Genomic DNA, 27920 nt, shown 5'->3' on the forward strand with positions numbered 1-27920 from the left:
AACAAGTTAACAACAAGTTTATATTTTAAAATGGTGTAAAATACTTGTATGTCTGAGGAATTTTAATTATGAGATTTCTGTTGTTTGAATTTGACGCCCTGCACTTTCACTGGCTGTTGTCATATCGATCCAGTTAGCTGGATCTAAGCGATAAGAAGTTGTTTAACAAACTATCGTTTTGGCAAGTCGGTTAGAACATCTACTTTGTGCATGACAGAAGTAATTTTCCAACATTTGTTTACAGACAAATTATTTCACTTATAATTCACTGTATCACAATTCCAGTGGGTCAGAAGTTTATATACACTAAGTTAACTGTGCCTTTAAAGAGCTTGGAAAATTCCAGAAAATGATGGCTTAATGGCTTTAGAAGCTTCTGATAGGCTAATTGACATCATTTGAGTCAACTGGAGGTGTACCTGTGGATGTATTTCAAGGCCTACCTTCAACCTCAGTGCCTCTTTTGCTTGACATCATGGGAAAATCAAAAGAAATCAGCCAAGAGCTCAGAAAAAAGTGTAGCCCTCCACAAGTCTAGTTCATCATTGGGAGCAATTTCCAAACGCCTGAAGGTACCACGTCCATCTGTACAAACAATAGTACGCAAGTATAAACAGCATGGGACCACGCAGCCATCATACCGCTCAGGAAGGAGACGCGTTCTGTCTCCTAGAGATGAATGTACTTTGGTGCGAAAAGTACAAATCAATCCCAGAACAGCAGCAAAGGACCTTCTGAAAATCCTGGAGGAAACAGGTACAAAGGTATCTATATCCACAATAAATTGATTCCTATATCGACATAACCTAAAAGGCAGCTCAGGAAGGAAGAAGCCACTGCTCCAAAACCGCCATAAAAAAAAGCCAGACTACGGTTTGCAACTGCACATGGGGACAAAGATGGTACTTTTTGGAGAAATGTCCTCTGGTCTGATGAAATAAAAATAGAACTGTTTGGCCATAATGACCATCGTTATGTTTGGAGGAAAAAAGGGAGACTTGCAAGTCAAGAACACCATCCCAACCGTGAAGCACTGGGGGTGGCAGCATCATGTTGTGTGGGTGCTTTGCTGCAGGAGGGACTGGTGCACTTCACAAAATAGATGGCATCATGAGGGAGGAAAATGATGTGGATATATTGAAGAAACATCTCAAGACATCAGTCAGGAAGTTAAAGCTTGGTCGCAATTGGGTCTTCCAAATGGACAATGACCCCAAGCATACTTGAATGGCAAAATGACTTAAGGACAACAAATTCAAGGTATTGGATTGGCCATCACAAAGCCCTGACCTCAATCCTACAGAAAATGTGTGGGCAGAACTGAAAAAGCGTTTGCGAACAAGGAGGCCTTACAAACCTGACTCAGTTACACCAGCTCTGTCAAGAGGAATGGGCCAAAATTCACCCAACTTATTGTGGGAAGCTTGTGGAATGCTACCCGAAAAGTTTGACCCAAGTTAAACAATTTAAAGGCAATGCTACCATATACTAATCGAGTGTTTATAATCTTCTGACCCACTGAGAATGTGATGAAAGAAATAAAAGCTGAAATAATCATTATCTCCTCTATTATTCTGACATTTCACATTCTTAAAATAAAGTGGTAATCCTACCTGATTTTATACAGGGCATTTTTACTAGGATTAAATGTCAAGAATTGTGAAAAACTGAATTTAAATCTATTTAAATGTGTTCCCCTGGAAGGGGGGCCTGAGTGAAAACGTTTTGGAACCCCTGCCTTAAGGCATTAAACTGGAATTGTGTCACACCGATCCGGGTTCAGCGTTTTTGGGACGAGTTTAACCCTTCACACTCGTACATTTATACTGTTTGAAAATGGCAGATTTGGACACTGATAAGCTCCTAAATTGGAACATAGTGGCCGTACATTAACATGCTATACATTACATCAGAACTCTGGCTCTGAGCTTCACAACTGTTCTGAAATTGAGCACCGCACGCAACAAGAAGTTACCCCCATCCCTAATTGTGCAACTTTTGCAAGGGTTTTGTTGTCTGAGTGAGGGAAATTCTTTAAATTCAAAGGACTCTATGTATTTTTGAAATGTGAGACGTTGGGCTCCGGGCAGCCGAGCGGAAATGGAGGAAAACTCGCCTCCCTGCGGACCTGGCATCCTTTCACTCCCTCCTCTCTACATTTTCCTCCTCTGTCTCTGCTGCTAAAGCCACTTTCTACCATTCTAAATTCCAAGCATCTGCCTCTAACCCTAGGAAGCTCTTTGCCACCTTCTCCTCCCTCCTGAATCCTCCCCCCTCCTCCCTCTCTGCAGATGACTTCGTCGACCATTTTGAAAAGAAGGTCGATGACATCCGATCCTCGTTTGCTAAGTCAAACGACACCGCTGGTTCTGCTCACACTGCCCTACCCTATGCTCTGACCTCTTTCTCCCCCTCTCTCCAGATGAAATCTCGCGTCTTGTGACGGCCGGCCGCCCAACAACCTGCCCGCTTGACCCTATCCCCTCCTCTCTTCTCCAGACCATTTCCGGAGACCTTCTCCCTTACCTCACCTCGCTCATCAACTCATCCCTGACCGCTGGCTACGTCCCTCCCGTCTTCAAGAGAGCGAGAGTTGCACCCCTTCTGAAAAACCTACACTCGATCCCTCCGATGTCAACAACTACAGACCAGTATCCCTTCTCTCTTTTCTCTCCAAAACTCTTGAGCGTGCCGTCCTTGGCCAGCTCTACCGCTATCTCTCTCAGAATGACCTTCTTGATCCAAATCAGTCAGGTTTCAAGACTAGTCATTCAACTGAGACTGCTCTTCTCTGTATCACGGAGGCGCTCCGCACTGCTAAAGCTAACTCTCTCTCCTCTGCTCTCATCCTTCTAGACCTATCGGCTGCCTTCGATACTGTGAACCATCAGATCCTCCTCTCCACCCTCTCCGAGTTGGGCATCTCTCGGCGCGGCCCACGCTTGGATTGCGTCCTACCTGACAGGTCGCTCCACCAGGTGGCGTGGCGAGAATCTGTCTCCTCACCACGCGCTCTCACCACTGGTGTCCCCAGGGCTCTGTTCTAGGCCCCCTCTTATTCTCGCTATACACCAAGTCACTTGGCTCTGTCATAACCTCACATGGTCTCTCCTATCATTGCTATGCTGACGACACACAATTAATCTTCTCCTTTCCCCTTCTGATGACCAGGTGGCGAATCGCATCTCTGCATGTCTGGCAGACATTTCAGTGTGGATGACGGATCACCACCTCAAGCTGAACCTCAGCAAGACGGAGCTCCTCTTCCTCCCGGGAAGGACTGCCCGTTCCATGATCTCGCCATCACGGTTGACAACTCCATTGTGTCCTCCTCCCAGAGCGCTAAGAACCTTGGCGTGATCCTGACAACACCCTGACGTTCTCAACTAACATCAAGGCGGTGTCCCGTTCCTGTAGGTTCATGCTCTACAACATCCGCAGAGTACGACCCTGCCTCACACAGGAAGCAGCGCAGGTCCTAATCCAGGCACTTGTCATCTCCCGTCTTGATTACTGCAACTCGCTGTTGGCTGGGCTCCCTGCCTGTGCCATTAAACCCCTACAACTCATCCAGAACGCCGCAGCCCGTCTGGTGTTCAACCTTCCCAAGTTCTCTCACGTCACCCCGCTCCTCCGCTCTCTCCACTGGCTTCCAGTTGAAGCTCGCATCCGCTACAAGACCATGGTGCTCGCCACGGAGCTGTGAGGGGAACGGCACCTCAGTACCTCCAGGCTCTGATCAGGCCCTACACCCAAACAAGGGCACTGCGTTCATCCACCTCTGGCCTGCTCGCCTCCCTACCACTGAGGAAGTACAGTTCCCGCTCAGCCCAGTCAAAACTGTTCGCTGCTCTGGCCCCCAATGGTGGAACAAACTCCCTCACGACGCCAGGACAGCGGAGTCAATCACCACCTTCCGGAGACACCTGAAACCCCACCTCTTCAAGGAATACCTAGGATAGGGTAAGTAAGGGTAAGTAATCCTTCTCACCCCCTCTCCCCCAACAAGATTTAGATGCAAGTGGCTGTTCCACTGGTTGTCATAGGTGTTTGCACCAATTTGTAAGTCGCTCTGGATAAGAGCGTCTGCTAAATGACTTAAATGTAATAAATACCGCTTTGATGTCATATAAGCAAGCCAACCACCCATGAGTCCAAATTTGCAGTTACAAGAGGACATGGCATCATAACCTGGGTTGTTGTTTGTTGTGAAGACAATTATCCGTGGGACACGCACCTGAATTCACCCATGACTCCTTTCTAGGAGCACCAAAATTGCGATCGGTTTCTCTGAATTGCCTTGTGAAAGCCTAACACTGTAAGACCATATTTTATGTTTTAGCTAGTCATATTGGCAAAAGAACAAGCTTTGAAGTCATGCCCACCTGACCCAGATTGTTATTTATAATGGACTGTTTTTGGATTACGTGAACAACAACAGTAATTGTGTGATGGCGGGATGCAGGGTTGTGTTCCAAACAAAACAACAAAGTGTGCTTGTCCTAGTTCCTCATCGGCACAGCTCGGAGAGCAAAAATAAAAGTACCTTATAGCGTTGAAGTTTTTTCGTTGAGTCATAAAAGTGCATTGAAATGACTTAGGAACTGTGCCCACTTTGTAGGTGTGTGTGGCCACTTGGAGACAGACACCAGTTAGTCCTCTCACTCAAACCCTTGTAATTTTAGTTGTCTTATGTTGCACATACCACACATTTTCCAGGAATAGTCTTATCTGACAGATTTTGTTTTCAACAGATGCGGCGAAAAGTAAAGTCAATGTAAAATGCACATAAAATCAACAGTGGAATGTTTGGACTAATCATTTCTCCCAATTATCTCAAAACTGCTGTTCCCTTTCAATTGCTACCATGGTTATGCATATGCTTTTCATATTTCTTCTGTTAGAAACATGTCAATATACACCTATCCATATAGGCCAATTGTAAAAGGTTAAACAGTCCCTCTATGTCAGCCCCGAAACACACACAGGCATGCACACACACACACAATGCTCTCTTTCATCTGCTGAAGAATGTGGTGCGTTTTTCCCCTCTTAACTCTAATAACTTTATTTCAAATGGCACCCTATTCCCTATATAGTGCACTACCATTGAGAAGGGCCCGTAGGGCTCTGGTCAAAAGTAATGCACTAGGTAGGGAATAGGGTGTCATTTGGGACTCTTCTTATGTTCACCTGGTAAGGATCAGGTTCGAACTGTTGACCTGGTTTGAGAGGCATGTTGGGCAATACACTGTAGTAGCTCACAGTAGTAGTGAAAGAAAGCGAGGCAGTCCTGTGAGTCTCAACGGCATTCCACTTACTGTATATACAGTCGTGGTCGAAAGTTTTGAGAATGACACAAATATTAATTTTCACGAAGTCTGCTGCCCTCAGTGTCTTTAGATATTGTTTTGTCAGATGTTACTATGGAATACTTATTTTTCAAGACCTCTGCAAAACATCGAGATTTTGGGTCCATGGCCAGGAAACTCCCCAGACCTTAATCCCATTGAGAACGTGTGGTCAATCCTCAAGAGGACAAACAAAACCCCTCAAATGACAAAGCAAAAACAGGTTTTGAATTTGACCTGTTTCTTTGTGTGTTTCTTTTTACTGAAATATTTAATTTACATAGGTATTGAGACCCTTTACTCAGTACTTTGTTGAAGCACCTTTGGTAGGGATTACAGCCGTACATCTTCTTGGGTATGACGCCACAAGCTTGGCACACCTGTATTTGGGGAGTTTCTCCCATTCTTCTCTGCATATCCTCTCAAGCTCTGTCAGTTTGGATGGGGAGCATTGCTGCACAGGTATTTTCAGGTCTTTCCAGAGATGTTTTATCAGGTTCAAGTCTGGGCTCTGGCTGGGCCACTCAAGGACATTCAGAGACTTGTCCCGAAGCCACTCCAGCATTGTCTTGGCTGTGTGCTTAGGGTCGTTGTCCTGTTGGAAGGTCAACCTTTGCCCCAGTCTGAGGTCCTGAGCGCTCTGGAGCAGGTTTTTGTCAAGGAACACTATGTACTTTGCTCTGTTGATCTTTCACTTGATCCTGACTAGTCTCCCAGTCCCTGCCACTGAAAAACATCCCCATAGTATGATGATGCCACCACCATGCTTCACCGTAGGGATGGTGCCAGGTTTCCTCCAGATGTGACGCTTGACATTCAGGCCAGAGTTCAATCTTGGTTTCATCAGACCAGAGAATCTTGTTTCTCATGGTCTGAAAGTCCTTTAGGTGCCTTTGGAAAACTCCAAGTGGGCTGACTTTTACTGAGGAGTGGCTTCTGTCTGGCCACTCTACCATAAAGCCCTGATTGGTAGAGTGCTGCCGAGATGGTTGTCCTTCTGGAAGTTTCTCCCATCTCCACAGAGGAGCTCTGTCAGAGGCACCATCAGGTTCTTCTCTTCTTCCTAAAGCCGGCCAGCTTTAGGAAGAGTCGTGGTGGTTCCAAACTTCTTCCATTTAAGAATGATGGAGGCCACTGTGTTCTTGGAGACCTTCAATGCTGCAGAAATATTTGTGTACCCTTACCCAGATCTGTGCCTCGACACAATCCTGTCTCTGAGCTCTACGGACAATTTCTTTGATCTCATGACTTGGTTTCTGCTCTGACATGCGCTGTCAGCTGTGGGATCTTTTGTAGACAGGTGTGTTTCTTTCCAAGTCATGTCCAATCAATTTAATTTACCACAGCTGGACTCCAATCAAGTTGTAGAAACATCTCAAGGATGATCAATGGAAACATGAATCACCTGAGCTCAATTATGCGTCTCAAAGCAAAGGGTCCCAATACTTATGTAAATAAAAGGTATTTCTGTTTTATATTTTTTTATACATTTGCTAAAATTTCTGAACCTGTTTTCACTTTTTGTGTGTAGATTGAGGGGGATTATTTTATACATTTTAGAATAATGCTGTAACGTAACAAAATGTGGAATAAGGCAAGGGGTCTGAATACTTTCAGTAGTTGTTTCTTAAAAGAGAAAATAATGACTTTTCGGCCTCGCTGAATAGCATTTCAGACTGAAGACAAGTATGCTCATGCCTCTGAAATTCAAATTCGAAAAATGCTTCATTGGCATGAAACAAATGTGGATTATTATCTCCTGAGACTACAGTAGTTTAAATGTAAATCAATTTGAGCATTAAAATAATGCCACATACTCTCTTTCTCAATGTCTCTCTCTCTTCCTCTCTCTGCCACTCTCCCACCCCCTCACACTCCCACTTTCTCCCCCCCCTCTCTCTCTCTCTCTCTCTTCCTGTCTCTCTCTCTCTTTCCCTCTCTCCCTATTACAGAGATTGAGGATATGTCCCCCAGAATGTCCCGGGTCTTCACAGCAGACACCATGCAGCGTGTGTCCTGTACGGCCCCGCATGGAAAGCCCCAGCCTGAGGTGTGGTGGGAGCGGGAAGGGGTGCGGGTCCCCACGGAGGGACGGGTGTACCAGGAAGGCAGTGAACTGGTCTTCAGCCCCACCGAGCAGGGCGACTCAGGCTCCTACACCTGCGTGGCCCAAAACAAGGCGGGCCGCAAGACCCAGGAGCTGATCTTCACAGTGGCCAGTGAGTCAGGCCACCGTCTTCTGACCTATTACATCATGGCTAGGGCCAGCAGTGTGTCCTGACCATGCAAAACTCTGGTCCCTATTATAGGGTTGTGCTTTAGTCGTTACTTGTCCATTCTGTTCCTAAGCAAGGGGTCAATTTGGGATTCAACATGATTGACTCTGGCTACTGCAGTAATAATTCTTCATTTGTTTGTGTGATTCAGCTGCACCAGTGTGGGTAACCAAGCCCCAGGACAGCTACCTGGAGGAGGGAAGACCAGGCTACCTCCATTGCCACGCTCAGGCTACCCCTGAGCCTGAGGTCACGTGGCACCGAAACAGCATTATGGTCATGCCTGAGGTCAGTATCTCTCTCTTTCTCTTTCTATCACACACAGACACATGCACGTATGCACACACACACACACACACACACACACACACACACAGGCATGCAGGCGCACACACACACACATAAAAAAAATGGTATCTAGGCCATTCCTCTCCATTCTCTTACCCTTCTCCCTCTCTTCTTTATCAGGACCCACGCTTTACAGTGTTCCCCAATGGTACTCTGCGCATCAATAATGTGGAGGTGTATGATGGTCAGATGTATGCCTGTGTGAGCAGGACAGAGGGAGGCAAGCTGTCTGGAAATGCCAGAGTCTATGTACTGGGTGAGCTGGAACTCCATGATGTGCGTGCGTGCGTGCGTGCGTGCGTGCGTGCGTGCGTGCGTGCGTGCGTGCATGTGTGTGAACGTGATCAGCCAGTTTAATTCAGTTTAACCTTAGATGTTCCCCTGGTGCTACTGTTCTAGAGTTGTTAACATGGGTTGTCTAATTCCTGACTTGCTTTGTCTACCTCGTCTTTGTTTTGGTGATCTAAGATCCTGATACCCTTGTGATTCTTCATTCAGCCATGTGAACGTGTGTGCTTGCCTCTGCATGTTCTTAAATGTGTCTGAACATGCTGTAAATAGCTTTGTATAGTGTAACATGGGGTGTACCTGGGACCAGGCTACTCTCTCTTAGCTGTGTGGGTCATGGTGTGTTTGACCTTTTTACCTGTGTGTTCCAGAGAAACTGAAGTTCACCCCTACGCCCCAGCCAACTCAGTGCCTGGAGCTGGACAAGGAGGTCAACATCCAGTGTTCTGCCACAGGCAGAGAGACCCCCACCATCAAATGGACCAAAGCAGGTGAGTGCAGGGTGGTCCTACTTAGTGCTAGACCACAATATCCTAGATGCCATTTCCTGCCATTGTGCCCTTGGGAAAAGCACTTAACCCTTGAACTGCTCCAGGGGCGCAGGACTGAGACTGGCCCTGTGTTCCAACCTCTCCGTGGGTGTGTGTATGTGTGTTTCCAGGGGTTGGGATAAAGCCATTGTCACAGCTCACAGAAATAAGAAATACAAAGTCTATGTCCTGTGACAATAGACAATAAAATCTTCTTATAACATCAGATTATGGATAATGTTCGAATACGGAATCATTTCAGAAGGAATGCATTGTAGATAGAATCAAATGAAAGAAAAGTGAAGACAAGATTACATATGATAATTTCCCACCATTTGCATTGCCTATGTTAGAGGAGATTACTTCATCGATTTAGCGTTTGTCCTATTGTGATTATGTACCCAAAAAACATTGTGAAATACAATGCTATCACCCCTATTGGTTATAGGCCTACATTATTGGCTGCATAGAAGCAGTCTACCGTCTTCAGAACTGGATAATAATAGCTTTATTTGCCTCAGAAAATAATATAAAAATGCTATTGTTTGTTCTATCTCTCATAACCCTGTGATGGAGAACAGCCTATTCCCAGGCTTAGGCTACAGACTTTCATTCTTGTTCTTTCATAATTTAAAGCCACAACTTCGTAGGCTAGAATATTTGGGAAATAAGCTACTCTGCCCTACAAACGCAAAACGGCGCAACTACGAATTTGGTCAAAGTCTTTGATCTGTTGGAATGGTCAGGTATATTATCTGATTAATGTGGTATTTGGTTTCCTGGCACAAGAACGATCCACTTGATCAGAATATATCATTGAGTATCAGAAATTGCTGCCTGTCTAGACGGAAAAAATACTTTGAAGTCAGATTTTGCCGTAAGAAAAGTGATGTAAATTACTGTGTTTTGCCTTTGTAGGTCAGTTTACTGTTCATGACTTTAACTTGTATTATAGGCCGAGAAGAAGCATAGGTTATTGGCCATTTGGTTTTCATCCTGTCATGCAAGGATTTTCCCAGCTCTCACATTATTAGTCCTCTGGCTACCTTGCCTTTTTAGGCTATTCAAATACGTTTTTGAGATGGAACTCCGTTACATTCATTGTTTGATTAGGATGCATAAAGGATGCAAATTCATAACCTATTAAATGGAGAGAGAAAGCAATATAGTTAAAAAATGTAAATTCAAAATGAAACAGAGACAACACAAGTTAAGGAGTGTCCATTATTATTATTTATTTTTTATCTATACGTTTATGATATAGCCTGATGCCCATGAATCCGACAGAGAGAGAGAAATAATATTTTCTGACTGAACATTTTTGTGCTGCTTTGCTGGAATTCTCCTCTCTGTCTGGCCTACATTCCTCTCTTGCATTCTGCAGGCTATATAACGTATTTATTGAAATAGGTTCTAGCAAATAGGAATAGATTAGTCGGAATGTCACTTGTGTGCCGTGCGCTACGAGTCGCGTTTTTTTACTGTGCAGCGCCAGTATAGCTCAAATAGGCTGAACCGTCGTCTGTCACGTCAATTAGTCGTCACCGTCGACGATGGCGGTCAATAATTGTCGATAGACGACGGTATATCGTCCAAGCCTACGTCCATTACGCTCATAACCTTTTCACAGTACTGAGCCAAGCTGTACTGCACTGGCCTGGTTACACATCCACCACAGTTGCACTGGATAGGACCATATTAAAGGAACCTGTCCAACCAAGTATGTATAGGGACAGCGCGATAGTGGGTAAAGGGTACCACAGTACTGTAGTTTCTCAGCCCCCCATTGAGCTCCTCTCTGACACTCTGTCGCCCCGTACAGATGGTGGAGAGCTGCTTCCTCATGTGGAGATGAGGAATAGCCAGCTCCACTTCACCAAAGTGACGCGCAGCGACGCAGGAAACTACACCTGTATCGCCTCCAACAGCCTACAGGGGGAGATCAGAGCCATGGTCGGCCTCACTGTGGCAGGTAAGGCACGTGTGTTCTTGTGCGTTTGAGTGTGTGTGCGTTTGAGTGTGTGTGCGTTTGAGTGTGTGTGCGTTTGAGTGTGTGTGCGTTTGAGTGTGTGTGCATTTGAGTGTGTGTGTGTGTGTGTGTGTGTGTGTGTGTGTGTGTGTGTGTGTGCAGCGTGTATGTGTTTGATTAACTGTAGTTCACTTTGTATTTTCCTTTGCAAAAGCGAAAGAGACTGTGCACAGCAGTGTGTCTAGAGGAGATCCAGGTCACTTACACATATTTTGCAGATTGTGGGTTGTTGCGGGTGTAATGCTTCTGTTCCTAGCCCCAACAGTGCAGTAGTATCTTACAATACACAACAATACACACAAATCTAAAAGTCAAATAATGGAATTAAGTATTATATAAATATTATAATGAGGAATGTCAGAGTGGCATTAACTAAAATACAGTACAATAGAATACAGTATGTACATTTTTTTTAAACATTATTAAAGTGACTAGTGTTCCATTATTGAAGTGGCCAGTAATTCCAAGTCTATGTATGTAGGGCAGCAGCCTCTAAGGTGCAGGGTTGCGTAGCCGGGTGGAAGCCGGCTAGTGATGGATATTTAACTGGTTTGGGCTGGCGCAACTAATTGACGACTGACCTTGACTTCAATAAAATAAAATAAAACATGCGCCTTGCAATAAAAAATGAAAAAAGTAACGGACATTCGTCTACTGGTGTGTGTTTTTTACACTAGTTTTAGGTTTGTATTTTCCTCGCCGTCCTCATAACGGCAATCCTTTGGGATCACTGTTTGTCTCTTCTCTTACTTAGTTGATGCACTGTTTATAATCAGCTTTCCAATGACCATTGTCGATGTGGTTGTCTCTTTCATTCATCCATGCACTAGAAGGCCATCTGGCTGCCATGTAATGAAACTCCATTAGGTGTTGAAGACTCTTGTGGTTGACACAAAGAAAGCCCACCACAATGTAGAACTAGCTGTTCGATATGGACAAAAAGTCCCACATTGTTATAAATTGCCTGAATTGATGCGATAACAATTAATAGAACGATATGTTTATAACATTAATGTGCACCACAGCTTTTTAAATGTATCATCCTTTAAACAACTACTACTAGTTTGATGGTAGTCGCCATCAATTGTCCCATTAACAATCACCCATATCAGCAAAAGTATTTAGTTTCAAAAGTAACATTTCTCTAGTATATGCTACCTAATCGCAATGAATGATATCAGCAAAATGCCCGCGATAAGTTATCTGTATGGTCGGTCTCGATCATTTTCGGGTTTATTGTCCCAGCTCTACAACACTGTCACCACAGTGAGTCTATAGGAAATCAGTTTCCTGGACTTTGTTTAAAGATGGAGTGTGGTATATTAACTGTGGTGTGTGTGTGTGTGTGTGTGTGTGTGTGTGTGTGTGTGTGTGTGTGTGTGTGTGTGTGTGTGTGTGTGTGTGTGTGTGTGTGTGTGTGTGTGTGTGTGTGTGTGTGTGTGTGTGTGTGTGTGTGTGTGTGTGTGTGTAGTGTATATCCGCTTTAAGCTGGAGCCAGAGAACACCACAGTGTACCAGGGCCACACAGCCATCCTACACTGCCAGGCCACAGCAGACCCAGAGCCCCGCGTCCAGTGGATGGTCAAGGATAAGGTGCTGGACACCAGCAGGAGAAGGTAAAGGCTTTACCCACGGAGACGATAATAACACACACACGACAACATTGTCTTCCTTTGTGGTGCTCTGGGATTTAAAAAAGCACTGGATTGTAATTGTAGTTGTGACATAACATACACCACCGTTCAAAGGTTTAGGGTCACTTAGAAATGTCCTTGTTTATGAAAGAAAAGCGACAAATAAAATTGTCCATTAAAATAACATCAAATTGATCAGAAATACAGTAAATGAGTATCGTAGCTGGAAATGGCTGATTTTTAATGGAATATCTACATAGGTGTACAGAGGCCCATTATCAGCAACCATCACTCCTGTGTTCTAATGGCACGTTGTGTTAGCTAATCCAGGTTTATCATTTTAAAAGGCTAATTGATCATTACAAAACAGTTTTTCAATTATGTTAGCACAGCTGAAAACGGTTGTTCTGATCAAAGAAGCAATAAACCTGGCCTTCTTTAGACTCGTTGAGTATCTGGAGTATCAGCATTTGTGGGATCGATTATAGGCTCAAAATGGCCAGAAATAAATAACTTTCTTCTGAAACTCGTCAAGTCTATTATTTTTCTGAGAAATGAAGGCTATTCCATGTGAGAAATTGCCAAGAAACTGAAGATCTCATGCAACGCTATGTACAGTCATGGCCAAAAGTTTTGAGAATGACACACATATTCATTTTCACAGTCTGCTGCCTCTGTTTGTATGATGGCAATTTGCATATACTCCAGAATGTTATGAAGAGTGATCAGATTAATTGCAGTTAATTGCAAAGTCCCTCTTTGCCGTGCAAATGAACTGAATCCCCCAAAACATTTCCACTGCATTTCAGCCCTGCCACAAAAGGATCAGCCTGACATCTTGTCAGTGATTCTCTCGTTAACAGGTGTGAGTGTTGATGAGGACAAGGCTGGAGATCACTCTGTCATGCTGATTGAGTTTGAATAACAGACTGGAAGCTTCAAAAAGGAGGGTGGTGCTTGGAATCATTGTTCTTCCTCTGTCATCCATGGTTACCTGCAAGGAAACACGTGCCGTCATCATTGCTTTGCACAAAAAGGGCTTCACGGGCAAGGATATTGCTGCCAGTAGGATTGCACCTAAATCAACCATTTATCGGATCATCAAGAACTTCAAGGAGAGCGGGTCAATCGTTGTGAAGAAGGCTTCAGGGCGCCCAAGAAAGTCCAGCAAGCGCTAGGGCCGTCTCCTAAAGTTGATTCAGCTGCGGGATCGGGGCACCACCAGTACAGAGCTTCCTCAGGAATGGCAGCAGGCTGGTGTGAGTGCATCTGCACGCACAGTCAGGCGAAGAATTTTGGAGGATGGCCTGGTGTCAAGAAGGGCAGCAAAGAAGACACTTCTCTCCAGGAAAAACATCAGGGACAGACTGATATTCAGCAAAAGGTACATGGATTGGACTGCTGAGGACTGGGGTAAAGTCATTTTCTCTGATGAATCCCCTTTCCGGTTGTTTGGGGCATCCAGAAAAAAGCTTGTCCGGAGAAGACAAGGTGAGCGCTACCATCAGTCCTGTCTCATGCCAACAGTAAAGCATCCTGAGGCCATTCATGTGTGGGGTTGCTTCTCAACCAAGGGAGTGGGCTCACTCACAATTTTTCCTAAGAACAAAGCCATGAATATAGAATGGTATCAACACATCCTCCGAGAGCAACTTCTCCCATCCATCCAGGAACAGTTTGGTGACGAACAATGCCTTTTCCAGCACGATGGGGCACCTTGCCATAAGGCAAAAGTGATGACTAAGTGGCTCGGGGAGCAAAACATCTATATTTTGGGTCCATGGCCAGGAAACTCCCCAGACCTTAATCCCATTGAGAACTTGTGGTCCATCCTGAAGAGGCGGGTGGACAAACAAAAACCCACAAATTCTGACAAACTCCAAGCATTGATTATGCAAGAATGGGCTGCCATCAGTCAGGATGTGGCCCAGAAGATAATTGACAACATGCCACGGCGGATTGCAGAGGTCTTGAAAAAGAAGGGTCAACACTTTGCATCAACTTCATGTAATTGTCAATAAAAGCCTTTATTATATTTCAGTATTCCATAGTAACATCTGACAAAAATATCTAAAGACACTGAAGCAACAAAGTTTGTGGAAATTAATATATGTGTCATTCTCAGAACTTTTGGCCACGACTGTACTACTCCCTTCACAGAACAGCACAAACTGGCCCTAACCAGAATAGAAAGAGGAGTGGGAGGCCCCGGTGTACAACTGAGCAAGAGGACAAGTCTCACTCTCTCTCTATCTACCCCCTCTTGCACTCTCTCTCTCTCTCTCTCTCTTTCTCTCTCAGGTTCCAGTTAATGGTCAATGGCTCTCTGGTGATAACAGATGTCACCACGGATGACACAGGCAAATACACCTGCATTGCCGGAAACAGCTGCAGCATCAGTGACCGTGTGGCACAGCTCTACGTAGTGGGTAAGTCTCTCTCTCTCATACAGATGCACACACATACGCACAAAAGGATGCCACCCCCACCATGTTACTGTGTGTGCGTGTGTATAGCAATCACGAGGACTGGATGAGGACTGTAATTAACCACTCAGCCATCTGAGCATTCTAATAACCTGTCTCGCCAGAGTCATCGGTGAAGTGACAGGGACAGACCTTAGATTGAATCAACCCTCTCTCACATACACTGTGGCTCCTCCTTGTGCTTGGGCTTGTAGTTTAAAATAGGATGTTCAGGGTTCTGTATTATTCAAACCTCTCCCTGTGAGGGGGTTAAGGGAGGCAGACCGTTTAGTTCGCAGAAGTAGTTAATTGTAGGACAGAGGAATTCATTCAGCGTTTTGTTCCAGTTTCTAAGGCTCTGGTTAGAAAGGGATGATGTGAGTGTGAAATCTTTCGATGTTTTTTTCTGTGCCAGTTTCCTTGACAAAAACATTCAAGAAAAGAAAGCTTGGAACTAACAGCTTGGAACTGTAGCCTTTTACACTCGTACTGTACCCGTATACGGATTGAAATATGAATTTGGGCACTGATAAGCTCCTAAATTGGAACGCAGTGGATGTACAGTAACATGCTATAAATTACGTCAGAGCTCAGGCTCTGGGCTTTACAGAGCTGTGTGGGTTTTGACTGACAGCCGTTCTGAACTTGAGCACCGCACGCGACAAGGAGCTGCCCCCATCCCTCCCACTAACTGGGAAACTTAAAGTGGGGGAAATGCTGTAAATTATTATGGGGTTTTTATTCGCTGCAGAATACACCTATGACTCATTTCAATGCACAATAAATGACAATCTGTTTCTCTGAATTGCCTTGTGAAAGCCTATCACTGTACGGTGGTATTTTGTAACTTAGCTGGTCTTGTTGACAATAGAACACGCTTTCAAATGATGCCCACCTGACCCAGAATGCAATTTATAATGATCCGTTTTTGGATTGCGTGAACAACAACAGTAATTGTGTGATGGCAGGGATGCAGGTTTGTGTTCCAAACAAAACAACTACAAGTCTGCTTGCTCTAGTTCCTCAACGGCGCAGCTAGGAGAGCTCCAAAAACACCTTATAGTTGAAGACTCTTCTTTGAGTCATAAAAGTGCATTGGAATTACTTTAGCAACTGTGCACACTTTGGAGAGGTGTGTAGCCACTTGGAGACACCAGTTAGTCCTCTCACTTAACATGTTTTCTTATGTAACACCTACCCCATATTTTCCAGGAATATTCTTATCATGTTACTAAATGTATCCACATTATTTTCAGATTTCGTAATCAACAAATGTGGCGAAAAGTACTTTGCCCTCAACAGTGGAATGTTTGGATTCAGTCTTGTGCCAGGTGAAATGGTTGTGTCCTTAAAATTTGGTCTAATACATTTCCCAGAATCTCCAAACAGTTCCCTTTCAATTGCTACAATGCTCACGCATTTCATGTTTCCTCCGTAAGAAACATTTGAATTGAACCCTGTTCATATAGGCCAATTACCACAAGTGTAAAGGGTTAATGATCCACATGATGTGTATTCAATATTACTTGGATGGACACACAACACTCTTTTCTCAAGCAGTGGGTACCAGATTGAAGAACATACCAAGGCAGAGATATGTCTACCCATGTTCAATACCATCTGTTGTGTATATGTCTCAATCCCAAATTTAAACTACCACTACTCACTCCTCTGTTACAGCAAACCAGGCTGCTATTGTTAAAGTCAATGTATTCTCAATAACCTACGTGGAGAAATACAAGTAACATCTGATGAACTATCACTTCAACTTGAATGAACACAGCTCATCCTGACAAACAAAGAGAATGTGTCCTCATCAACCTTCCTGGATAAATCAAATCAAATAACCCTAATGTCCTTTTCTCCTCTGTCTTTGGCAGAGAAACCGGTGCAGACATTGGTGGACCACGAGGAGAAGGCACCCTATAAAATGATTCAGACTATAGGTTTGTCTGTGGGGGCAGCCGTGGCCTACATCATCGTGGTGCTGGGCCTCATGTTCTACTGCAAGAAGAGACGCAACGCCAAGAGACTGCAGAAGGGCCAGGAGGGAGAGGAGCCCGAGATGGAGTGTCTTAACAGTGAGTTGAGGGGGATAGGGGTGTGTGTGTGGGGGGGGATTCACAAGTGGCTAGTTTGCATCGATACCTTAACTAAGACCACTACAAAGGTTTTTGGCATGTCTGCCTCTCGATTTGTTGGGAGACTCCCCGATCCCCCCTTCACTTATCAACGTAGGCAGTGACGTAGTTGCTCTATGCCAAAAGAGTCCCTCGTTGAAACCAGACCCTATTCACTGTTGCCTAGGGTCTGGTTTTCCAGACTAAGCGTCAATTCCCGGTGGGTTTCTGAGTAAATCCACAGTTTGCTATAATCTTTTGTAGGCTACATGTCTGGCAAGTAGTTGTGTCTTTGTGGGTCACAGAAGAAACATTTTATTTATGAGTCTGATGTGTGTCTGAATGCTCTTGCCTACATCATGCTCTGCCCGTACATGTTGAACATTTGGTGCTCATTCATACCCAGTTGACTTGCTACCACCTTGTGGCTGCCAAGAGCATTGCAAGAAAAGTGCAAAAGTCACCATAGTCAAATACCTGGGTTTTGAGTTGTTTTATATAATTTGGTAAAACTCTTTAAGATTAAGTAAGCAAAACTGGGGTTATCTTCTTACAAACTAAATACTTACTTTTGTGAAGTTAATCTAGATATAATGGCTCCATTTGTTCCCCCTCATCTGTACAACCATACTAAGGCCGGCAGCATACCACTCTGCAACCCACTGCTGGCTGGCTTCTGAAGGTAAGCAGGGTTGGTCCTGGTCAGTCCCTGGATGGGAGACCAGATGCTGCTGGAAGTGGTTTGGAGGGCCAGTAGGAGGCACCCTTTCCTTATATCTGAATGCCCTAAGGCAGTGATTGGGGACATTGACCTGTGGAGGGTGCTGTCTTTTGGATGTGATGTCCTGACTCTCTGTGGTCACTAAAGATCCCATGGCACTTATTTTCAGAATAGGGGTGTTAACCCCGGTGTCCTGGCTAAATTCCCAATGGGAATGTCATGGCCACCTAATTATCCCCAGTTTACAATTGGCTCATTCATCTCCTCTCCCCTGTAACTATTCCCCAGGTTGTTGCTGTAAATGAGAATATGTTCTCAGTCAACTGGTGAAATAAAAAATCTCAGTTTTGGCACTGAAGTGCTCAAAGTAGGGGTTACAGACTCAGGGAACTTTTCTCTCGGATTTCAAAATATTAGCATTATTATAAAATGGTTATTAGATATTTCTAATCATCAAACTGGAGTATGTTTGAATTGTGTTGTGCAATATCTGCCCACATTACTGTCTGCACATTTTCTTGTAGAGTTCACATCACATTTTGGTATATTGGTATTTTATGACACAACATTCGGTGTCTTTCAGGGGATCATTTTGACCAAGGCGAGGTGCAGAATCGCTTATCTTGACCACATAATGAGTAGTTATTTGGGATGCAAGGTGATTTGAACATCAGTGATTCTGTGCAGTCCGACTGCAATGTGGTCAATCTCAAACATACACATTGTGTAATGTGGTTGATGTCCACCAGGGGGCGCTGTACAGCAGAATGGCCACACCACCGCTGAGATCCAGGAAGAGGTGGCTTTGACCAGCGTGGGCACCACAGCGGCAGCAGAGAAACGCCATAGCAGTGCCAACGAAAAGCTTCAGTTCCCCCGAGAAGACCTACACACCATCACGACACTGGGTAAGATGGTCATGTGGGTATGAGGAGTGAGTCTAATTGAGAACGTGCCGAACAGCTGTGTACTGTAACTGGAGTGAACACATTTCCATTCACTTACTTAATTTCACCTCTATTTACCAGGTTTGTCTGAGTGACCCTCTAATCTCTGACCTGTGCCTGTGCGTGCCTACCTGTCTGTCCGTCTGTCTTCCTGCCTGCGTCTGTCTGTGTGTAGGGAAGGGTGAGTTTGGCGAGGTGCTGCTGGCCAAGGCGAAGGGCATCGAGGAGGGTGAGGAGGAGACCGTGGTGTTGGTGAAGAGCCTGCAGAGCAGAGATGAGCAGCGACAGCTGGATTTCCGCCGTGAGGCCGACATGTTCTCCAAGCTGAGCCACGGCAATGTGGTGCGACTGCTGGGACTCTGTAGGGAGGCCGAGCCCCCACTATATGATCCTGGAGTATTATGACCTGGTAAACACACAAATACATGTGCGCAAAAAGACGCACACACACACGTACAGTTGAAGTCTGAAGTTTACATACACTTAGGTTGGAGTCATTAAAACTCGTTTTCAACCACTCCACAAATTTCTTGTTAACAAACTATAGTTTTGGCAAGTCGGTTAGAACATCTACTTTGTGCATGACACAAGTAATTTTTCCAACAATTGTTTACAGACAGATTATTTCACTTATAATTCACTGTATCACAATTCCAGTGAGCCAGAAGTTTACATACACTAAATTGACTGTGCCTTTAAACAGCTTGGACAATTGCAGAAAATTATGTCATGGCTTTAGAAGCTTCTGATAAGCAATTGGAGGTGTACCTGTGGATGTATTTCAAGAAATTGTAGACCTCCACAAGTCTGGTTCATCCTTGGGAGCAATTTCCAAACGCCTGAAGGTACCACGTTTATCGGTACAAACAATAGTACGCAAGTATAAACACCACGGGACCACGCAGCCGTCATACCGCTCAGGAAGGAGACGCATTCTGTCTCCTAGAGATGAATGTACTGTGGTGCGAAAGTGCAAATCAATCCCAGAACAACAGCAAAGGACCTTGTGAATATGCTGGAGGAAACAGGTACAAAAGTATGTATATCTGTAACGTCTGAAGAGTGATGGGTGTGGAGTCAGGCGCAGAGAACAGAAGATTCAAGGGAAAAACGCGTTCATGTCCAAAAGTAACCAGGAACAGGTACAAAAATGGGTGACGCCAAAACACAGGCGCAAACACAACTCAAAGACCACTGGTGAATAAACCGGACAGCGAAAACCCAAATAAACAATACACCTCTTACGTACAACGTCAACAAGCCCGCACAAACACAAGCGGGCTAAACAAACTTAAATAATACCCACCCCAAAACCCCAACAAGGAACAGGTGAAGACAATTAGACAAAAACAAACAGAAAGGAAAAAGGGATCGGTGGCAGCTAGTAGACCGCCGAGCGCCACCCGAACAGGAAGGGGAGCCACCTTCGGTGATATTCCTGACAATATCCACAGTAAAACGAGTCCTATATCTACATAACCTGATAGACCGCTCAGCAAGGAAGAAGCCACTGCTCCAAAACCACCATTAAAAAGCCAGACTATGGTTGGCAACTGCACATGGGGACAAAGATTGTACTTTTTGGAGAAATGTCCTCTGGTCTGATGAAACAAAAATAGAACTGTTTGGCCATAATGACCATCGTTATGTTTGGAAGACAAAAGGGGGAGGCTTACAAGCCAAGGAACACCATCCCAACCGTGAAGCACCGGGTGGCAGCATCATGTTGTGGGGGTGCTTTGCTGCAGGAGGGACTGGCGTCATGAGGTAGGAAAATTATGTGGATATATTGAAGCAACATCTCAAGACATCAGTTAAAGCTTGGTCGAAAATGGGTCTTCCAAATGGACAATGACCCAAAGCATACTTCCAAAGTTGTGGCTAAATGGCTTAAGGACAACAAAGTCAAGGTATTGGAGTGTCCATCACAAAGCCCTGACCTCAATCCCATAGAAGATTTGTGGGCAGAACTGAAAAAACGTGTGTGAGCAAGGAGGCCTACAAACCCGACTCAGTTACACCAGCTCTGTCAGGAGGAATGGGCCAAAATTCACCCAACTTATTGTGGGAAGCTTGTGAAAGGCTTCCCGAAACTTTTGACCCAAGAAACAATTTAAAGGCAATGCTACCAAATACTAATTGAGTGTATGTAAACTTCTGACCCACTGGGAATGTGATGAAAGAAATAAAAGCTGAAATAAATCATTCTCTCTACTATTATTCTGACATTTCACATTCTTAAAATAAAGTGGTGATCCTAACTGACCTAAAACAGGGGATTTTTACTCTGATTACATGTCAGGAATTGTGAAAAACTGAGTTTAAATGTATTTGGCAAAGGGGTATGTAAACTTCCAACTTCAACTGTAGATGCACACATGAGCGAGCGCACACAACATACGCATGTGAGCAAGCACATGCGCATGCACGCACACACACACACACACACACACACACACACACACACACACACACACACACACACACACACACACACACACACACACACACACACACACACACACACATAGTGTAACACTCTTATCCATGGTTTATATTAATGTAGACTATAACAATTGTCTATGCAGTTTTATTTGGTACATGCCTCCATGTGTGTTCTTGTTATTGTTATGCTTCCTACATTTACAAAGTGAATGTTTTTGACCTTTGATTCTTTCTTCTTCTTTTTTTACATCTCTTTCCTTTCTCTATTTCTGTTTCCTTGGAAATAGGGAGATCTGAAACAGTTCTTGAGAATCTCCAATAGCAAAGATGAGAAAATCAAGTCTCAACCTATCACCACCAAGACCAGAGTAAGTAGCGTTCACTACACTTTGGATGTAATTTGCTCATTTCATTTGAAAAACAAGCACATTACACATGCCATTATGCCCCCTTTAATGGGAACATTATGTTCCAGCTTGAGGGCACACAGGTTTCTGCATTTTGATGCAAACCAGTCCTCTTTTCTTTTGACAACTCTAAAAAAAAAACAAATATGTAAAACCTGTTTGATTCAGGCCATCCCATGTTAAGCTCTCTCTCTCTCTCTCTCTCTCTCTCTCTCTCTCTCTCTCTCTCTCTCTCTCTCTCTCTCTCTCTCTCTCTCTCTCTCTGTCTCTCTCTGTCTGTCTCTCTCTCTCTCTTCTCTCTCTCTTCTACCCAGGTATCCATCTGTGCCCAGGTGGCTCTTGGGATGGAGCACATGTCCAATCACCGCTTCGTTCATAAAGACCTGGCTGCTCGTAACTGCCTGATCAGCGGCCAACGCAGCGTCAAAATCTCAGCTCCCAGCCTCAGCAAGGATGTTTACAACAGGTAAGAGATGGGGCCTGCAATTTAACCTTTATTTAACCAGGAAGGCTAGTTGCATGTGCAAATGAGGTAGGATAAGGGAGGGAAGGCAATAAATAGGCCAAGTAATTACAATATAGCAATTAAACACTGGAATGGTAGAGGTGCAGAAGATGAATGTCCAAGAAGAGATACTGGGGTGCAAAGGAGCAAGAAAAATAAATAAATAAATACAGTATGTGGATGAGGTAGTTGGATGGGCAATTTACAGATGAGCTATGTACAGGTGCAGTGATCTGTGAGCTGCTCTGCCAGCTGGTGCTTAAAGCTAGTGAGGAAATATGAGTCTCCAGCTTCAGTGAGTTTTGCAGTTCGTTCCAGTCATTGGCAGCAGAGAACTGGAATGAAATGCGGTTAACCAGTGAGATATACCTGCTGGAGCGCCTGCGACGGGTGGGTGCTGCTATGGTGACCAGTGAGCTGAGATAAGACGGGGCTTACCTAGCAGAGACTTGTAGATGACCTGGAGCCAGTGGGTTTGGCGACGAGCATGAAGCGAGGGGCCAGCCAACGTGAGCGTACTGGTCGCGGATGGCACTGTGATAGACTGCATCCAATTCGTTGAGTAGAGTGTTGGAGGCTATTTTGTAAATGACATTGACATAGTCAAGGATCGGTAGGATAGTCAGTTTTACGGGTATGTTTCGCAGCATGAGTGAAGGATGCTTTGTTGGGAAATAGGAAGTCGATTCTAGATTTAATTTTGGATTGGAGATGCTCAATGTGAGTCTGGAAGGAGAGTTTACAGTCTAACCAGACAGCTAGGTAATTGTAATTGTCCACATTTCAGAACTGTCCAGAGTTGTGATGCTGGACGTGTGGGCAGGTGCGGGCAGCGTTCGATTGAAGAGCATGCATTTAGTTTTACTTGCATTTAAGAGCAGTTGGAGGCCATGGAAGGAGAGTTGTATTGCATTGAAACTCATCTGGAGGTTAGTTAATAAGAACTTCTTATGGCTGAGATCCCGCTAACGGGATCGATTTGACAACAGCCAGTGAAAGTGCAGGGCGCCAAATTCAAACAACAGAAATCTCATAATTAAAATTCCTCAAACATACAAGTATTTCACACCATTTTAAAGATACACTTCTTGTTAATCCCACCACAGGGTCTGATTTCAAATAGGCTTTACGGCGAAAGCACCACAAACGGTTATGTTAGGTGAGTGCCTATTCACAGAAAAACACAGCCATTTTTCCAGCCAAAGGGAGGAGTCACAAAAAGCAGAAATAGAGATAAATGAATCACTAACCTTTGATGATCTTCATCAGATGACACTCATAGGAATTCATGTTACACAATACATTTATGTTTTGTTCGATAAAGTTCATATTTACATACAAAAAATCTCAGTATACATTGGCGCATTACGTTCAGTAGTTCCAAAAACATCCGGTGATTTTGCAGAGAGCCACATCAATTGACAGAAATACTCATCATAAATGTTGATGAAAATACAAGTGTTACACATGGAACTTTAGATAAACTTCTCCTTAATGCAACCGCTGTGTCAGATTTCCAAAAAGCTTTACCGAAAAAGCAAAGCATGCAATAATTTGAGTACAGAGCTCAAGAGACCAAAACGAGCCATACAGATATCCGCCATGTTGTGGAGTCAACAGAAGTCAGAAATAGCATTACAAATATTCTTCATCAGAATGCACTCCCAGGAATCCCAGTTCCACAATTTTGTTAGCGCGTTTGGTAAACAAATCCAAACGCGCAACCCGCGTGCAAGTTCAGTGGAAAGTACGGACGAAAAGTCCAAAACGTTTTTTTTACAGGTCGTAGAAACATGTCAACCGAAGTATAAAATCAATCTTTAGAATGTTTTCAACATAAATCTTCAATAATGTTCCAACCGGAGAATTCCTTTGTCTGTAGAAACGCAATGGAACAGAGCTTGCTCTCACGTGAGCGTGCGAGACTGAGCTCGTGGCCCTCTGGCAGACCTCTGACTCATTCCCCTCTCATTCCCCCCTCCTATAGAAGCATCAAACAAGGTTCTAAAGACTGTTGACATCTAGTGGGAGCCTTAGGAAATGCAACATGACCAATATCCCACTGTGTAGTCGATAGGCCAAGAGTTGAAAAACTACAAACCTCAGATTTCCCACTTCCTGGTTGGATTTTTTCTCAGGTTTTTGCCTGCCATATGAGTTGATGTTTACAGAGAAGAGAGTCGGCCAGAGAATTTAACCCTGTGGCACCCCCAGCGTTCCGGACAACAGGCCCTCCGATTTGACACACTGAACTCTATCAGAGAAGTAGTTGGTGAACCAGGCGAGGCAATCATTTGAGAAACAAAGGCTGTTGACTCTGCCGATAAGAAAGTGGTGATTGACAGAGTCGAAAGCCTTGGCCAGGTCGATGAATACGGCTGCACAGTAATGTCTGTTATCGATGGCGGTTATGATATTGTTTAGGACCTTGAGCGTGACTGAGGTGCACCCATGACCAGCTCTGAAACCAGATTGCATAGCGGAGAAGGTACGGTGGGATTCGAAATGGTCGGTAATCTGTTTGTTAACTTGGCTTTCAAAGACCTTAGAAAGGCAGGGTAAAATAGATATAGGTCTGTAGCAGTTTGGGTATAGAGTGTCTCCCCCTTTGAAGAGGGGGATGACTGCGGCAGCTTCCCGATCTATGGGAATCTCAGACGATACGAAGAGAGGTTGAACAGGCTAGTAATAGGGGTTGCAACAATTTTGGCAGATCATTTTAGAGAGGGTCCAGATTGTCTAGCCCGGCTGATTTCTTTCAGAACATCAGCTATCTGGATTTGTGTGAAGGAGAAATGGGGAGGCTTGGGCGAGTTTCTGTGAGGTTGGAGGGCTGTTGATCGGGGTAGGGGTAGCTAGGTGGAAAGCATGGCCAGCTGTAGAAAAAAAATGCTTATTGAAATTCTCAATTATAGTGAATTTATCGGTGGTGACAGTGTTTCCGAGCCTCAGTGCAGTGGGCAGTTGGGAGGAGGTGCTCTTATTCTCCATGGACTTTACAGTGTCCCAGAACTTTTTTGAGTTTGTGCTAAAGGATGCACATTTCTGCTTGAAAAAGCTAGCCTTAGCTTTCCTAACTGCCTGTGTATATTTGTTCCTAACTTCCTGAAAGTTGCGTATCACGGGGGCTATTCGATGCTAATGCAGGATGTTGTGGTGCTGGTCAAGGGCAGTCAGGTCTGGAGTGAACTATATCTGTTCCTGGTTTTAAAAAATGGAATGGAGCATGCTTATTTAAGATGATGAGGAAGGCACTTTTAAAGAATATGTAATAATAATAATAATAATAATGTTTTAGGGAGCGTTTGACTGTGGTGAGGGGTGGTCGTTTGACCGCAGACCTATTACAGATGCAGGCAATGAGGCAGTGATCGCTGAGATCTTGGTTTAAAACAGCAGAGGTGTATTTGGAGGGCAAGTTGGTTAAGATGATATCTATGAGGGTGCCCGTGTTTACGGATTTGGGGTTGTACCCTGGTGGGTTCACTGATAATTTGTGTGAGATTGAGGGCATCAAGCTTAGATTGTAGGATGGCCAGGGTGTTAAGCATGTTCTACTTTAGGTCACCTAGAAGCACGAGCTCTGAAGATAGATGGGGGGGCAATCAATTCACATATGGTGTCCAGGGCACAGCTGGAGGCAAAAGGTGGTCTATAGCAAGCGGCAACGGTGAGAGACTTGTTTCTGGAAAGGTGGATTTTTAAAAGTAGAAGCTCGAATTGTTTGGGTCCAGACCTGGATAGTAAGACGTGTGTAGTTACGGTCTATCATGTGAGAAGAAAGTATCGTAAAAGTGTACTAGGATGATCCATGCAGCCATTGTTAAGTGTAAAGTCAAGACAAAATTAATTATGTGCATGATAACATCTTGACATTCTATCTCTCTGTTTGTCTCTCTTTCTGTCTTGACTGTCTGTCTGCAGTGAGTACTACCACTACCGGCAGGCGTGGATCCCCCTGCGCTGGCTCCCGGCCGAGTCTGTGTTTGAGGATGACTTCTCCACCAAGTCAGATGTCTGGGCCTTTGGGGTGCTCATGTGGGAGGTGTTCAACCACGGGAACTGCCATACACCAAACTCAGTGATGACGAGGTGCTAGAGGGTCAGTATAAATCAATAGAAATGTACTTAGTGCCCACCAATCTGTGTGCTCCAATGGCTGAACAATCACTGTTGAGATATCAATCTTGCAAAGGGTACTGGGCCTGTCCGAATACCCATACTTGCATATTAACTAGTAGGCTGATTGGGTATGAGAAAATAGAATGTTTTATAGTATGTGAAATTTTCAAAAATGTAGTATGCTTTAAATGCAAAGATGTCATACTCATTCGTGGCTTTTCATCCAATATGAATTCGCTGCACACAATTGAGGAAGAGAATCGTCTTTCCAGACCCACATGTGTTTGACAACACCCTATAATCAGATAAGGTGATGCGCTGTACCAAAATGAACGAATGGAAGGAAACAACACAATTGTGCATTAGATGATACATTCTCAGTATGGACAAGTCTAGTATGTTAATATATTTTTTTATTACATACGTTTTTACTAAACAGTCCATTCTAAATAGTATGCGGTTTTAGGAAGTAATAGGCAAGACAGATTTCAGACATGGCCACTCTTCTATTCTTGGGGTAACTTCAAGCTATTCTGAAGTGGCTATTCTCTTCTGTGAGGGGAACACGTTGTATTTGGTTGACATTGTATTGACATGCACTGTACTATAGGCCACCTTGACAAAGAAAGTGGCACATACAGTATCATCATGTTATTATCAAGCTGGGGGCCGACTGTCTGTCCAATCATTTTTATGAATCCCATACCAGAAACAGTTTTACACCCATTCTTATGATGATTTCACTCATTGTTCCATAAGAATGGAGTGAATGAGTCAAATCACCTTGACCTGTATGTTCTGTCTCCCAAGTCTAACCTCCCCTGTTTCTCTGCTCCACTCTTCTCTCCCCAGGTCTGCAGGCCGGCAAGATGAAGTTACCCGCACTTGACGGCTGCCCCTCCAAAGTCTACAAGTTCATGTGCCGCTGCTGGGCCCCAAGTCTCAAAGAGCGTCCCTCCTTCAGCGAGGTCGTCAACACCCTGGGGGATCTGTCCTCTGACAGCAATGTCTGAAAGGAGGACAACTGAACCCACCCCACCCCACCGCAAGGAGTGACACCCCAAAAAAAAAAGAAACACAGAAATTCTGGATTCTGAGTCACACACATTTCAGGGACCAGGAGTTATTATTTAAAAGGGCGTGTGGATAAGAACAAAACACTTTTGTTATACCAATGGATTGGATACATACCGTTGAGTGTGTGTAGATGGTTTCATGTGAGGAGGACACGAGTGCCAGGAGTTTACATTTGCCTTAATTGCAGCATGGAAGGCATGCCTGCTGACACTGTCCCTTTTGGCACATGTGGTTCCAGTGGGCCCATGCCTGGCATGGGTCTCTCAGGGCTGGTTTGTCCCAGAGACGCTGTTCCTCTCTTTTGACCCGCGCAGCACAGGAACCATAAAAACTAAAGTGCCTCTCCTTGCCAACCTGAACCTCAATCTACCAACTCTAAAGTCCCCCCAACCAATCCAGGAGATCCTAAGCTACTTTTATCCATCAGGGGGAACTTTCTGTATGTGCTGGACTGGACTCACCCCCTGAAAGCTGTATCTAGTGTGATTCAGACTTGGAATTTGCAGCCTCTAATGTGTGCCACTGATGCGGTTGTTTTGATATCTATCGAAGAGGTAAGATCTGAGTATAAGCACCAATGGACAAGATTTTTACTGAGTTTTAAACTTGACAGTCTGTTACGCATTGTGTCTGGGGAACTCAGTGGATTGACTTG

The 27920-nt window shown here is 44.4% G+C and overlaps 1 protein-coding gene across 1 annotated transcript; it reads left to right on the forward strand.

Annotated features, from left to right (window-relative positions):
- Positions 1 to 7278: 7278 nt before the first annotated feature.
- Positions 7279 to 27245, forward strand: LOC127919862 (inactive tyrosine-protein kinase 7-like; the record flags this gene model as incomplete). The annotated part of the gene is given in 16 exon segments (XM_052503712.1): positions 7279 to 7570; positions 7779 to 7915; positions 8096 to 8231; positions 8635 to 8754; positions 10616 to 10765; positions 12294 to 12438; positions 14758 to 14885; positions 16802 to 17002; positions 18512 to 18670; positions 18885 to 19084; positions 19086 to 19118; positions 21442 to 21522; positions 21876 to 22027; positions 25991 to 26124; positions 26127 to 26168; positions 27041 to 27245. Coding segments are annotated over 16 exon segments (2271 nt in total), but the record flags the coding sequence as incomplete, so codon positions are not given.
- Between the last annotated feature and the right edge of the window lie 675 nt (positions 27246 to 27920).

This window comes from Oncorhynchus keta, unplaced genomic scaffold (genome assembly GCF_023373465.1).
Source record: "Oncorhynchus keta strain PuntledgeMale-10-30-2019 unplaced genomic scaffold, Oket_V2 Un_contig_17729_pilon_pilon, whole genome shotgun sequence".
Classification (NCBI taxonomy): domain Eukaryota; kingdom Metazoa; phylum Chordata; class Actinopteri; order Salmoniformes; family Salmonidae; genus Oncorhynchus; species Oncorhynchus keta.